Source organism: Pipistrellus hanaki (assembly GCF_964339955.1).
Source record: "Pipistrellus hanaki genome assembly, chromosome: 10".
NCBI classification, from domain to species: Eukaryota; Metazoa; Chordata; class Mammalia; order Chiroptera; family Vespertilionidae; genus Pipistrellus; species Pipistrellus hanaki.
In genome coordinates, this window is record NC_140512.1 from 38,424,787 (window position 1) to 38,438,126 (window position 13,340).

The following is a 13,340-nucleotide window of genomic DNA, read 5'->3' on the forward strand; positions in this document are numbered from 1 at the left end:
TGATTATATAATAACAACAATCTAATCAGATTTTTTCCTATAGAAAAATTTGAGGCTTCCATTCTAACTAAAAGTTTAATATTCATTTTTTCTGTCAATTTTGTGTTTTGTGATCCCAAACACATTATTAAACCACAGCGCACTAGTAAAAAATGTCTAATGGACACTGATAATAAATAATCCCTGAAGGATAATTAATGTGATAGTTTAAATTTACTGTAGACAGTGTAAATTTTTTTATCTTAATTTTACTACAGAAAATACTCAACCTTCATCCAACAGATACTGAGTGAGGACTACTAAGCATCCAAATCTGTTCCAGGGACTGGAAATACAACTTTTAAGCTCCATCTTCAGGAGTTAACATTCAAGTTGGGAAGAAGTGAAAAAAAAACAAATAAATGAAAGGTGGGTGGGGACCAAGTATAACTTTCACCAGGAAAATGGAATTCAGCTGGGGGTTTTCAGTAAAATGATAAATTCACAGATTTTCTTCTCCAGTCTCACTTTTTCTTTCATGCCACACTGTGAATTAGCTTGGTGCAAATACAGAAACAGAGATAAGCTGACTCCAGTTTTAAGAAGCTGCCATCTCATCCAAACTGGTAGGTTTACCTGGAATTATATAACTAATATAAGCAATTACCTTTTAATTACATTCTCCTACCTTTTCTTCTTCATTTTCACCTTTTAATTATTTGTTTTATTCTGACAAAAGACATCAACTCTTCAGTAGAATGATAGCCAAGCTGGCACAATTTAATTGATAGTTAATTTACCTGAGAACAGGTTTTAGGTCTGACCCACCACTTCAGCAGCAGAACTTAGCATGTGCCTACTACACTGTGTGTTAGTGTTTGGTGAACAAATTAATTCACACAAATTAATGTCCAGTACAAATCATAACTAAAGCCTTATAAAAATCATCCTGAACAACAGCTTCTCCTTTTAAGAATGGTACTGGGATTTTTAGAATTACCAGGGCTGGTTAAAAATAAATTATTTCCTATAAATATTTATTAATATATACACACAAATCATTGCTAACACTCAATTTCTCTTTCAGAAATTCTTTGGCATCAGTTTACCAGCCACACAACAAACCACCCTCATTATTAGTTTGCAGGACATACTCTCAGTCTGTTTTTTTCCTTTCACTTCTTTTTGAAGTCTACTCCCTGCCTCCTGAGGTAGGCAGTTAAGACAGACAAGAGCAGAGCAAGGACGAATGGGCTAGGTATAGAAAGTCACTAGGGTGGAAAGCCCCAGGAGCCTAACTAGGACTATCAATTGTAGGGTGGGACCACACCTCCAGGTGACTCTTCCTCCCCTAGCATATCATTGGACTTGTGGTTTGGATCCTCTGACCTTCCCTTCCTAGAGCTGATATCTATGCCTCCCTTGTATTTCTGGTCCAGCCAAGGCTGACCTCAGCACCCTGGTGCCCGCCAATCAATGATTGGAGACCACCACTGTAAAAGCACACACCTGGAAAACTGCTGAATATTCTATTAGGATCTTCCCCTGGGACCAACCCTAAAATTTCCACCCTTAAAACCTTTAGGACAAGGACCCTGTGCGCTCTCCTCCCCTGGAATACACCAGTGCCTTTTTCTTTCCCTCTCCCTTTCCCCTTATCACCCCCCCACCTGCTTCCTGCTCCAGATAAGTTACCATTAGGTTCCTCACTCCCAAGCTCCATACTTTACCTCTATAACTTGTTTCCTAAGCTCATTTCTTTTAGGAATTACTTCTTCTACTTCTGTGATTTACCAAATAAATGTTCTCTTACAGTTTGGATCTCCACTCTGAATTCTTTCCTAGCCAGAACCCAAGTACTTAAGTTGCTACACCCAGGTCAGGTCTGACCCCACCACTCAGCCACCTATTGCCATTCCTGAGGCCTACAACACCTCCCCTGTAATTACACCAATGATCAAGGCACACCTTTCTCCTGGGATCCACCCACAACTGAGAAACTAGCAAACCATAAAGCTAGACAGAACCTAGGCCTTGAATTGACATTAGAACAAGGCATATAGAGAAAAACCTGATGTACTAACCACTGATATGTGTATAATTATTAATACCAATATAAATAATTATATACCTTATTTCATTTTATTTGATCTTCACAACAATGAGAGAGCAGCTTAGAAAGGTGCTATTATTAAAGCAATTTTACACAGAAGGAAACTGAGGCTCAAAGTTCAAACATCTTCCCTAATGTCACATCATAAATAAGTTGGGACTCATCCTTATAATGTCTAAGATATAGATCGTTTGTGTGTTACCTCACTACTGTGGTAGGTATCATACGTTGACAGAAATAAGTATGCATTACCTTGAGTCCAGCTTATTCACTCAATTTCAACCACTTTTATAAAAAATGGTATGTTAAGAGAGGTCCACTGCCTTATTCAAAGTTCTCTCTCCTCACAACATTTTCTAGCTCTTAACATCCTTTGAATGCCAATGGACCTAAGGTGCTTTTCCTTGTTAGTTTGTGTGTGTGTGTATGTGTGTGTGTGTGTGTGTGTGTGTGTAAAAGATCCCTGCAAGTCCAGAACCCTTTCTTGATGAACAACTCATCAGGATTTCCTAAAATAAAATACAAGAAATTCTATAACTCTTCATATTAGTCAGAGTTTGTCAAAACCAATTAAGTTAAACAACTTTGCAATGTAATGCAAATTCTATTACCTTCTTTGAAAGTAAATCACCTATCAAAAGCTATGAGCTTTTCCAGAAAAGACATCCATTTAACTTCCTTTAGGCAAATATATTCCAAATTTATTTGAGCCACAAAATTTTACTCCCTTAACAACTATTAACCTGGGACTTCTAAAAGTGCTGCAGTTTAACCCTCCTACTACAAGGGCTTGCCTATGGTTCCCTGTCTTAGGACACATAAGAAAAATAAAATACGTAAATAAAAGTGCTGCAGTTTATATCTTTTCCCATCTGTATCATATTTGTTAATCACAAAATCAAGAATTAGCATTAACTAATGCCTCACATTTGCACACAACCCAAACTATCGTGTTTCCCCGAAAATAAGACATCCTCCAAAAATAAGACCTAGCGCATGGAACAATAAGACATCCCCTGAAAATAAGATCTAGTGCATCTTTGGGAGCAAATATTAATATAAGACACTGTCTTATTTTGGGGGAAACAAGGTATTAAGTTTAAATAACTACAATTTTTATTCACTATTTTCAAAAGCACAAGACAAGTGTCAATAGGCTGGTAATTGGTTTTTATGTAAAAACAACCTCCAGAGCATTAATACAAATTTAGCATGTTTTCCTACATCTTCCTACAAATAGCTTTCCTATATTTTCCTACAAATAGCTTTCAAGTCTACTATGACAAATTTTTTGTCAAATATCATAGGAGTAACATTAAGAGTAAGAATTCCTAACAGGACCAAAGACAGTAGGAGAGGAAATTTTAATAGACATTAAAAAAAAAAAAAAAAAAAAAGGCAATACGACCTTTTGGAGCTGTATTTTCAATTCACACTAACCTATCATATTTTCAAGTTTCAAAGTTCATTGTGCATATTTGCTCAATTGACTAATTTTCTCTTTTAACTTAATATAGCCCTTAGTCAATCACTTGCATGGTTTCTCATTTCTGAAAAGGTTTCAAAGATTTACTTTGACAAAAAGCAAAACTGAAGTTTCATATAAATGTTTATCACTATGTTATTATTTGTCTACATACTTGGAATCCCCACCTTGGTTAAAAAGAAAAACAACTAAAAATAGTATACTGCTGATTATCAGCCACAAAAATTTATAATACATTCCATACTGAGCGCAAAAACAGCACACAATTTCGAATAAGAGGACTTAGGTGTGACTGCTGGCTCCACCACTTACAACAAGCAATCCACTTTAAACTCTCAATCTTGGTATTCTCATGGGGCTAATGGAGATAATATCACCTACTTCAATGTCAAAATATAGAAGAACCAAGCAGATGGTACAATCTGAGCACAGTATATGCTTGTTGAACATAAGAATCTTTCAAAATACAGTTTTTCATTATACATTTTAATACCTAACACAAATTAAATCACATCTCCTAAAATTTTCTTATCTAAAGTTAGCACTAAAAGATAGCAGTAAAAAGAGGTCCCACACTACTAATTTTTTAGCAATTAACAATGAGAAAATTTGTATATCTAAAATATTTCAAAATAGGACTATTCCTGAGCCTTGTTCAAACAAACAAAAAAGCTAGAAGTAAAGCAAAAAGTTTTTCTCAAGTAATGATAACTTTCCCAGTTTATCTACTGACCATAATCAAACAAGAAAGTAGCCCTCTTTTAAAAACTATCAAAAGAGCTGAAAACTACTCATTGAGAAATCAGAGTTCTGTACTGAGCTGGAAATGGGGTTCTAATTTCACCTTTGCCACTAGAAATTGCTTGACCTTGAACAAGTCTCTGGACTTCAGTTTTATAATCTATAAGATGACTACTAAAACCACAGATGAGATCCAAGTACCATTTAACCTAGACCTTACTCTAAAGAGGCACTCCAGTGTAGTGGTTAGCAGACTTTATCTAGACTGCCAACGCTGGGACCTGGCACTGCCTCTTATAAGCGATGCCCCTGATAGTACACAGAGAGCACTATATATAGTGGCATCTTACTACTATCACTGATATGTCGCCGAAACAAAATTATTTTAAAATACAAAAGCTTAGAAAGTTCAATCTTTCCAAATCAAGACACTAATCTATTTATTTTATTAGCAAACACAATGAGTTCACGTGCTAACCCAAGCCAAATTTAATCAAAAGATTATCTCCTAAAAGATTATACATTAGAGACAACAGTGGAAACTTATAAGGCTAATTATTCCCACCAAAACATCACACTGTAGGTAAAAATAGAACTTCTGCTACTTCTAAGGTTTTTTTTTGTGGTGTGTGTGTTTTTTTAACCTGATACTGCTAATGACAACAGAAGCTTACGATATACCACAATTTTCGGGAATGAAATAAATAGACTCCAGGAATGAAAAGATCGGTGGGATTTAGAAATACAGAGTGAACTAGCAAAGACCAGAAATAAATAGTTCATGAATTAAAAATCAAAAGTACTTGGTAAACAAATCATAGGCCAGGCTCTGTGCATAGATTATTAAGAACACATAATCACCCAAGTAGGAAGTTCCTCAGAGGTAGCCCAGTTGGAAAGAAGGCAAGGAAGTCTTTTATTTTCAAATTCCCACACTCCTCTACCCATATATATATATATATATATATATATATATATATATATATATATATATTTTTACTTCCCCTTTTTGGCCCAGATAAAAATACACCCCATGGCCTCTTTAAATGGCTTCCTACCCTTAGTCCATAGTTCAGCCCCAAAGATGCCCAAGCTGGTGCCTGACAGCTGACCCCGGAATCCCCACGGGACTTCAGCTGAGGAGCTTTGAAGTAATTTCCTTAAACCCACAAGCATTGGCATGTGCACCTTCAGTGATGCCTACACCAGCAGCATACACCAACCACCCCCCACCACTGGCTTCACGGTGTCCAGGGCCTGGCTCCGTCCGTTTCGTCCTTCAGCACTGCTAGCTAGTAAAACTCAACTTCTCAAAAAAAAAAAAAAGTCTGTGTTTTTTTTGCCCTGGACACTGGGCCCTACGAAGGGAAACTGACTGGCTGGTGACAGCTAGCTGCCCCAGTTCCAGTTCAGGTCCCAGGAAAAGGTGAGAGAGAGAGAGAGAGAGAGAGAGAGAGAGAGAGAGAGAGAGAGAGAGAGAGGGGGGGGGGGGGGAGACCCAGGGAACCCCAAGCAATCAGGAGGGAGGAAGGATGTCCAGCACAACTTTCTCATTTATTCCCACGGTGTCGGCTGGAGGTGGCCGGGGTGGGAGGGGGGGGGCTGCCCTACTTCCTCTCGCTGGGGGAACGGGCAGGTCCCCTCCACCACGAAGCGGCCAGGGGCGCGGCGGGCCACCAGCTGGCCCGGCGAGTGACCAGCCCGGGATGCTGACCGCGCATGGAGGGAGGCGGCGGAGGGCGGGCCGCGGAGGCCGGGCCCGGGGGAGGGAAGGGGAAGAGAAGAGACCTCGAGCAAACCGTGGGCAACGCGGAGACCCCGCGATGCCACCGAGCAGCGTGGAAGGGGGAGGCCACGAAGGAAGCGGCCGGTGGGGAGGTCGCGACCGCAGGAAGGGGAGACCTGAGCCGCCGGGCGGCGGGCAAGGCAGGGGCCACTGCGAAGGGAGAGCGCGCCGGCGGCCGGCGGCGGCGGGACTCTTGTTGAGTCAGCACGGCGCCCCGCGGGGGGCACTTGTAGGATCCCCGCCGCGCCGCCGCCTCCGAGGACCGGCCCGCCCGCCGGCGCGCGCACTGCCGTCCTCTGCCCGGCCGGCCGGCCGGCTGGCCCCTTCCCCATTCCCCAGGTAAACACCGGCCGCCGCCGCCGCCGCTTACCTCTGTTAACATTATTACACCCCGGGGGAGTGAGCTCCTCCCTAGCCTCGCCGCATGGCAGCAGCCGTAGCAGCAGCGGAAACTGCCCGCGCCGCCGCCAACGGCGGCAACAGCCCCTTCAGTCCTTCCCCGGGCGGCGGCTGGACTCGGCTTCGCTGGCTTCCCCCCGGCCCGGCTGCTCGCGACGGACGCGCCGCCATCTTGGAAGAGCGACGTCTGCGTCTCCCCGCGACGTGCTCTCCCATTGGCCGGCGCGGCAGCCGCCGGCGTCTCGTGACGGTCTCCATGGCGCCGGCGCGCGGGGGAGCGGACACTGGCGTCCGGAGGCCCGCGGGGCGGCACCGGTTGTGGTAGTGGCGGCGGCGGCGGCGACGCTGGCGACGCTGGCGACGACGGGGGCCCCGGAGCTGGGCGCCCCGGCCGATGAGCGGCCGCGGGGAGTGGAGAGAGGGCCCCGCGCCAGGCCGGCCGGGGAGCCGGCGCGCCGCACGCCTGCGGGAACCGCTCGTCCTCCGCCGCTCGCCGGGGGCGGCCGGCCCTGGGGGGCAGCGAGGCCGGCGGAGGAGGCCGGGCCCTGGGCGGACGGCGCTGCGGAGCTCGCGGGTCTCGGGGAGCGGGCTGCAGGTGTCCTGTTGGAAAGCTGTCCTTTCGCATGGCCCTGGGCGGCGGCCGGAGAGTTCGGCTCCCTCCACGGTCCGAGACTTCAATGTGGACCCGCAACTTGTCCCGGCTCCGCCACGCGCTCCCCTAAACTTGGACGGAAACTTCCCTGCGTCCTTCCCGATCCTCGGCGCGCTCGCTACTGGGGTGCGCGGCAGGTCGTGGAAGTGATATGGGCGTATCATCTTCACCCAGGTCCCCACCGGCGGGACTGGCGCCGATCCCTTGATTGGCCAGCACCTGCATAACAGCGGGGGCTTGGGGACCTCGGGGGCGGGGGGGGGGGGGGGGGGGGCGTAAATAAAAGCTATTTCTGCTTGCTAACAGCCATCTCTACAGCTTCCCTGGCTTCTTGACCGGATGTTTTTGAGTTTTCGGGGTGAGCAGACTTCAGCAGGTGTCATTGCAAACATTCCCAACTTCCTCGGGACTGAACCGGGGGTTCGGGACTAAACCCTGGAACAAACGCTGTGAGCCTAGAAGCCCCTCCATCTGAACATGCCTCTGGCTCCAATGTGTTAGTTGACCTGGACCTGCTGCCAAAGTGTGTTGCCCAATTGTAGAAACCATTTTTCCAGGGAGCTGAGACGTGGATTTCCAGAGTTGACATAAAGACACCTTTCCATGCCATATTTCCAGAGTTAATATAAAGACACCTTTCCATGCCATATTTGCAAGGGATACACAAGGCATTTTGCAAAACTAAGGCCGGCTTGTCCCTTCCCCTTTGCCAGCGTCTCCCCACCTCAATCCCCCTTCCTGGATGCTGGTACTCCTGGGAAAGTGAAATTGACTCAATATGACGTGACTCATTCTATGCTGTTGTGTCTTCACCAAGGAAACAAAATGGTTCCTTTCCATAGTGAGCCAGGAATTAAAGAAAAATCCTGATTTTACTTGATTCTACTAATTGAGGACAAGTAGGGTTTGTTGTTTTACTCTACCTCCGACGCACAATTTCCATACTTCTGGGCCAGTTAAATTCTGGCCCCTGCATCACAATAAAATGTGTTGCCGGTAAAATGTGACAGTAAACCGTGAATAGGAAATAAGATTGGAAAATACTGCCTGGACTGAGATATTAAGGGAAACCAAGAGATAACTAGAGACAACAGGAACCTGGAAAAAGATACTCTTCCAACCTGTAAATAAAACAGAGAAGAAGACTCATTAATATTTAAGATCCTAGCTAGTGAATTAAAACTGTAATTTAGGTGCCTGACCTAATATTTAATTTTCTACATATTTTTCCAATTCCACAAGCAAGGCATTTTCACTTTATTCTAAGGGTGATATAGACACAGCTTGAGATATCCACCTGTAACATGACATGGATATGCTTTTGACATTGAGAAGTGTGCCTGTGGTCCTTAGATCAAGCCAAAATCATCGGCTCCCAGCTTTTTCAGCCAGCGAACTTTCTGTGACCTGGAAAACATTCCTACCAAGTTCCTACAGTCACCTCTCTGACCTCATTCCTTGCTGCTGGAACAACAGGGAATCCTCTTGCCCTGGGGTCTTTGCACTGACTATATTCTCTTTGTCTGGAAAGCTCTTTCCACTAGATACCCTCCTGACTAGCTCCCTCATTTCTGTCCCATCTTCACTCAAATATCACCTTTTTCAAGGAAGCCTACTTTGACCATCTCATTTAAAATGCTGCCCTTCCCCAGCATAGTCCCTTGAGTTTTTGGGTTTTTTTTCTTCTTAGAACGTATACCTTCTAACATAAATACTGCTTTTCTTATTGTCTGTTTTCCTTCCATTGGAATGTAAGTTCCATGAGGTCAGGATTTTTCTGTTTTGTTCTAAGGTATTTCCTCAGCACCTATTCTAGAATTCAAGAATAGTGCAGTAGCACATAGTAGACAATAAATATTTCTTAAATGAATGGGTAAATCACTTCCTAAAAGACCCCAAAAGGAAAAGGCCTAATTAACATTTATTCTTTTTTTAAAAAAAAAATCCTAATGTTGAAAGGTTAATGTAAAAAAAAAAAAAAATCGTCATTGCATGTTCTGTTCTTGCAATTACGGGGGAATTACTCTTATTGTCATTAAGACTGATGGAGAAAAGTGTATGTCATGTGCTACTTATACCTTTCCCTTCACCTTACACACTGCATATATTTTCAGTGGTGGTAATAGGAGTGGGAGATAATAAAGATAAAATATGTTAAAAGCAAACCTATTTTAAGCACGCATCACAGTTATTTGCTACCAAGGGAAGCAACAAAGTAAATACGGAATGTAGTTTCAGAGAGTTATGGAGATTTAGGAGTTACATAGTTGGGAAAGAATGCTCACAGAAACAGCTAGCTTTTTTAAAAACAAAGTAAGCACCTAATTTGGTACAGTTTGCAGTTTTAGTCTATGTGGTCTTAAAAACATCTTATCAGTTATTATAGCAGAAACCTGAGACACGATGATCTGAGATGCTGGATTCTTTGGCTGTCAATCAGAAATTTATTTATTTATATATTTTTTAAAAATATGTTTTATTGATTTTGTACGAAGAGGAAGGGAGAGAGATAGAAACATTGATGAGAGAGAGTCATCGATCAGCTGCCTCTTGCACACCCCCTACTGGGGATATGCCTGCAACCAAGGTACATGCCCTTGACTGGAATCAGACCCGGACCCTTCAGTCCCCAAGCCGACTCTCTATCCATTGAGCCAAACCGGTTTCGGCAATCAATCAGAAATTTAAAACAAAACAGAACAATCCATCTTAAAGAAATACATGATAAGGATACATCTGTGTCTATCATTGCAAAAGGTTTGATTCTCCAACAGAGTGTCCAATCCAATTAACAGAGGAAAGGATGACAAAAGAGGTCAGGGGCAGTGGACAAAGCATGGGCCTATGGACTGAAGGGTCCCAGGTTCGATTCTGGTCAAAGGCACATACCTCAGCTGCAGGCTCAATCCAGAACCCTGGTCAGGGTCTTTCAGGAGGCAACCAATGGATGTGTCGCTCTCAATTGATGTTTCTCCCCCTACCCCTCCTCCTACCCCTCCCTCTCCCTCTCATCCTTTCCCTCCCTCCCTTTCACTCTCTCAGGAAAAATATCCTTGGGTGAGGATTAACAAAAAGAGGTCAAGGGCCAAAGATCAAGTGTCTGATGCTCTCCAATAGGTCACTGCCAGTGATTTCTAAACCTCCAAAGAACAATTTACAATGTCCAGTTTGCTTATTTTTTTAGTTTTAAAACAAAAGAATTCTAAAGAGTGTCACAAATTTGCTATAACTTATTTTGAGAAACTGGAAGAGTGTAGAACCAACCTCCCAAGCAAATTGCATCTATCAAACAATTGTCACATTTAGTATTTGATTTATTAAGCCATATTATTAATCCAGTTTCCCATAATGCAGACTCATTTACCACCTCTATTGAACACTGAGCATTACATTGTAGGATGCATTCAATAACAAGGTCCAGAGTCAAAGCCAGTGAATCAGCATTGAAGTAATGCATTGCCAACAGAGGAGACACTGTCTAAGAACAGACGACAGCAGGATATCCCGATTCTTTGTTATTGCTTTAGTAGGGCAACAGTAAGCAGAAATCTGAGGGCATTTATGTGTGATCTGATATCTAGCTTCAAATAGCCCAGCATGCACTTTTTTCTTTTTTTCTTTTTTTGAGGAAATACTGAGGCAAGTTAAGCCTAAAAGACTCAGACAAATGATACGAACCTTTGCTAACAGTAGACGCAGCCATAATAATGATCACAAGTGTCTTCAATAAAAGCTCCACAATGATACCAAGATCAAAAGCAAAAGGACCATGTTGTTTATACATATACGTATACATATACATATACATATACATATACATATACATATACATATACATATACAGAGGTCTGTAGCATGCTTCAAAAGTGTTACTAAATCACTGGCAACCTCAGTCAATAGTTTATAAAAGATGATTACATCACAAAAATTAGACCCTGATCACTTTTCAAATGTTTATTTCTCAATTATTAATATTATTTTTAATTATGCTCCAGATGGTGTGGGAGGTATTTTATATATATTTAACAATTGAAGAAGACCATCACAGTAGATGCTACTCTCAAAGGCCATAAGAGGTTTAGTAACTTGCCCCAGGTTACCTATCAAGGATACATACTGTCAACATGATTTATCACTCTTGATATTGCCTCTTAGACCACCTGGCTGAGGTAGTGTTTGCCAGGTTTCTCCACTGCAAATTTATTCTTTTTTTCTTCCTTTCCATACTATACTCCTTGGAAGGAATTCACTTTGTGCAGCCCGTGCTTAATGATCAGGGATTTATCCTCCTCCTCCTTGAGGATTACTACATTAATTATTTGGAATTATTTTGCATAGGAAATTTTTCTCTTTTCCATTTTATGGATTCAATAATTTGTTTATTTGAGTGTGGACTTATAGATATTTATTTTATACTAGAGACCCGGTGCATGAAATTCATGCACTAAGGGGGGTACTTCAGCCCGGACTGTGCCCTCTCACACAGTCTGGGAACCTTCAGAGGATGTCCAACTGCTGCAGAGGTGGAAGAGGCCCCTGCTACCACTTTTGCCCTCATCAGCTGTGAGCCTGGCTCAGGGCTTCTGGCTGAGCAGTGCACCCCCTAGGGGAACACACTGACCACCAGGGGCAACTCCTGCATTGAGCTTTTGCCCTCTGGTGGTCAGTTCGTGTCATAGTGACCGCACCATTTGGTGGATTTGCATATTAGCCTTTTATTATATAGGAATTTAAGTTAAATCCAGTACTATTTTATTTTGTTACTCTAATTGTCCCAGCTATGGTCATTGGGAGCTCTTTCAGAGTTCTGTATTTTTAAAATATCCATCAATGTGAGATGTTTTTTTGTTTCTGAGCATTTCTTTACTTTCTGGTACTACATCATACCTCAATCCTAGAATCAGCCATTTCTCTAGGGAACTTTGGTTGTTTTATTGGAGGACTAGTGGCCCGGTGCACAGATTCATGCACATTGAAAGGAAATTAATTAGAAGAAATATTTTAATATCGCTATTTGCCACTTCTCTATAAAAGAAGTCTCAGAGATGAAAGAAAATTAGTAAAATGAATATGAAAATAATATATAAATTTATTAAGAAATAAACAATAAACATGATATAACAACAACAAAAGACATTATATAAAAACAACAAAAACATGGTATAAAAACAACATTGATAAAAACAATGACTAATAAATTGATTAAACTTATTCTAATATCTCCCTGTATACCACATTAAGAGTGAAAACAGTTTCAGAGTGCTTGACTGATTTCCCTTGTGTTGAAGTATTTACAACTTTAATTTTAACATCACGCACCCTTCGAACTCAAGAGAAAACAACATATAACTGACCATGTCCAAAAACAGGTTCCGGTAGGAATATTCCTACTCTGTCTAGAGTTTGTTCTTGTGATTTATTAATAGTGATCACAAATGCTGGCATCATGGGAAACTGTCTTGGAATTAATTTAAATGGGAGGCCAGTGTCAGACAGAGACAAATCAATTCTTGGAATCAGAACAACCTCTCCTTCCACAGATCCTCAGCATTGATTACGTTAGGTCACAATCTTTTGTGCCAATAGTTGGTCTTTAGACATAGTACTCTGTCGACAACAACACTTTCTTTCAGCTTCAGAATGTCAACAAAAACAACCAAATTCACGATCAACAATGACAAATCAAAACACGCACATGTGATTGGCACCAGTGAGAGCTTTATATGTATCGTTCATGTGCGATTCAACATTTATTTTTAAACTAAAGGCCCAGTGCATGGATTTATGCACATATGGGGCCCCTTGACCTGGCCTTGGGGGGTCAGGCCAAAATCAGCTCTCTGACACCCTTGAGGAGTCCCAGATTATGAGAGGGCAGTTCTCAGGTGACATACCCCGGAATCAGGCTCCCTGCTCTCTGGTTCTGGGTGCATCACCCAAGAACCACAGCTGACAAGTCACTGTAGCTGGGCAGCTTCTGTGTTGAGCATCTGCCCCCTGGTGGTCATTGCATGTCATAGCTACCAGTTAGACGGTTGAATGGTTGAATGGTTGGACAATTGCTTAGGCTTTTATATATATAGCCAGCCAGCATGCATCATATGTACCAGTCAGTCAGTCAGACAGGCAGACTGATGGACTGTCGGTGACTTAGCCTTTTATATATAAAGGTGGTATTAGAAAT

General features: G+C 42.5%; 1 protein-coding gene across 2 annotated transcripts in view; it reads right to left on the reverse strand.

The window, feature by feature from the left end:
- The window catches only part of SNX13 (sorting nexin 13), a 92,041-nt gene extending 84,017 nt beyond the window's left edge, over positions 1 to 8,024 (reverse strand). For both annotated transcript variants that reach the window (XM_084897177.1, XM_084897176.1), the window contains exon 1: positions 6,476 to 8,024. In XM_084897177.1, the coding sequence (XP_084753303.1) occupies positions 6,476 to 7,129 (654 nt within the window). In that variant the 5' untranslated portion in view covers positions 7,130 to 8,024. The remainder of the gene's footprint in view (positions 1 to 6,475) is intronic.
- Positions 8,025 to 13,340: the final 5,316 nt, after the last annotated feature.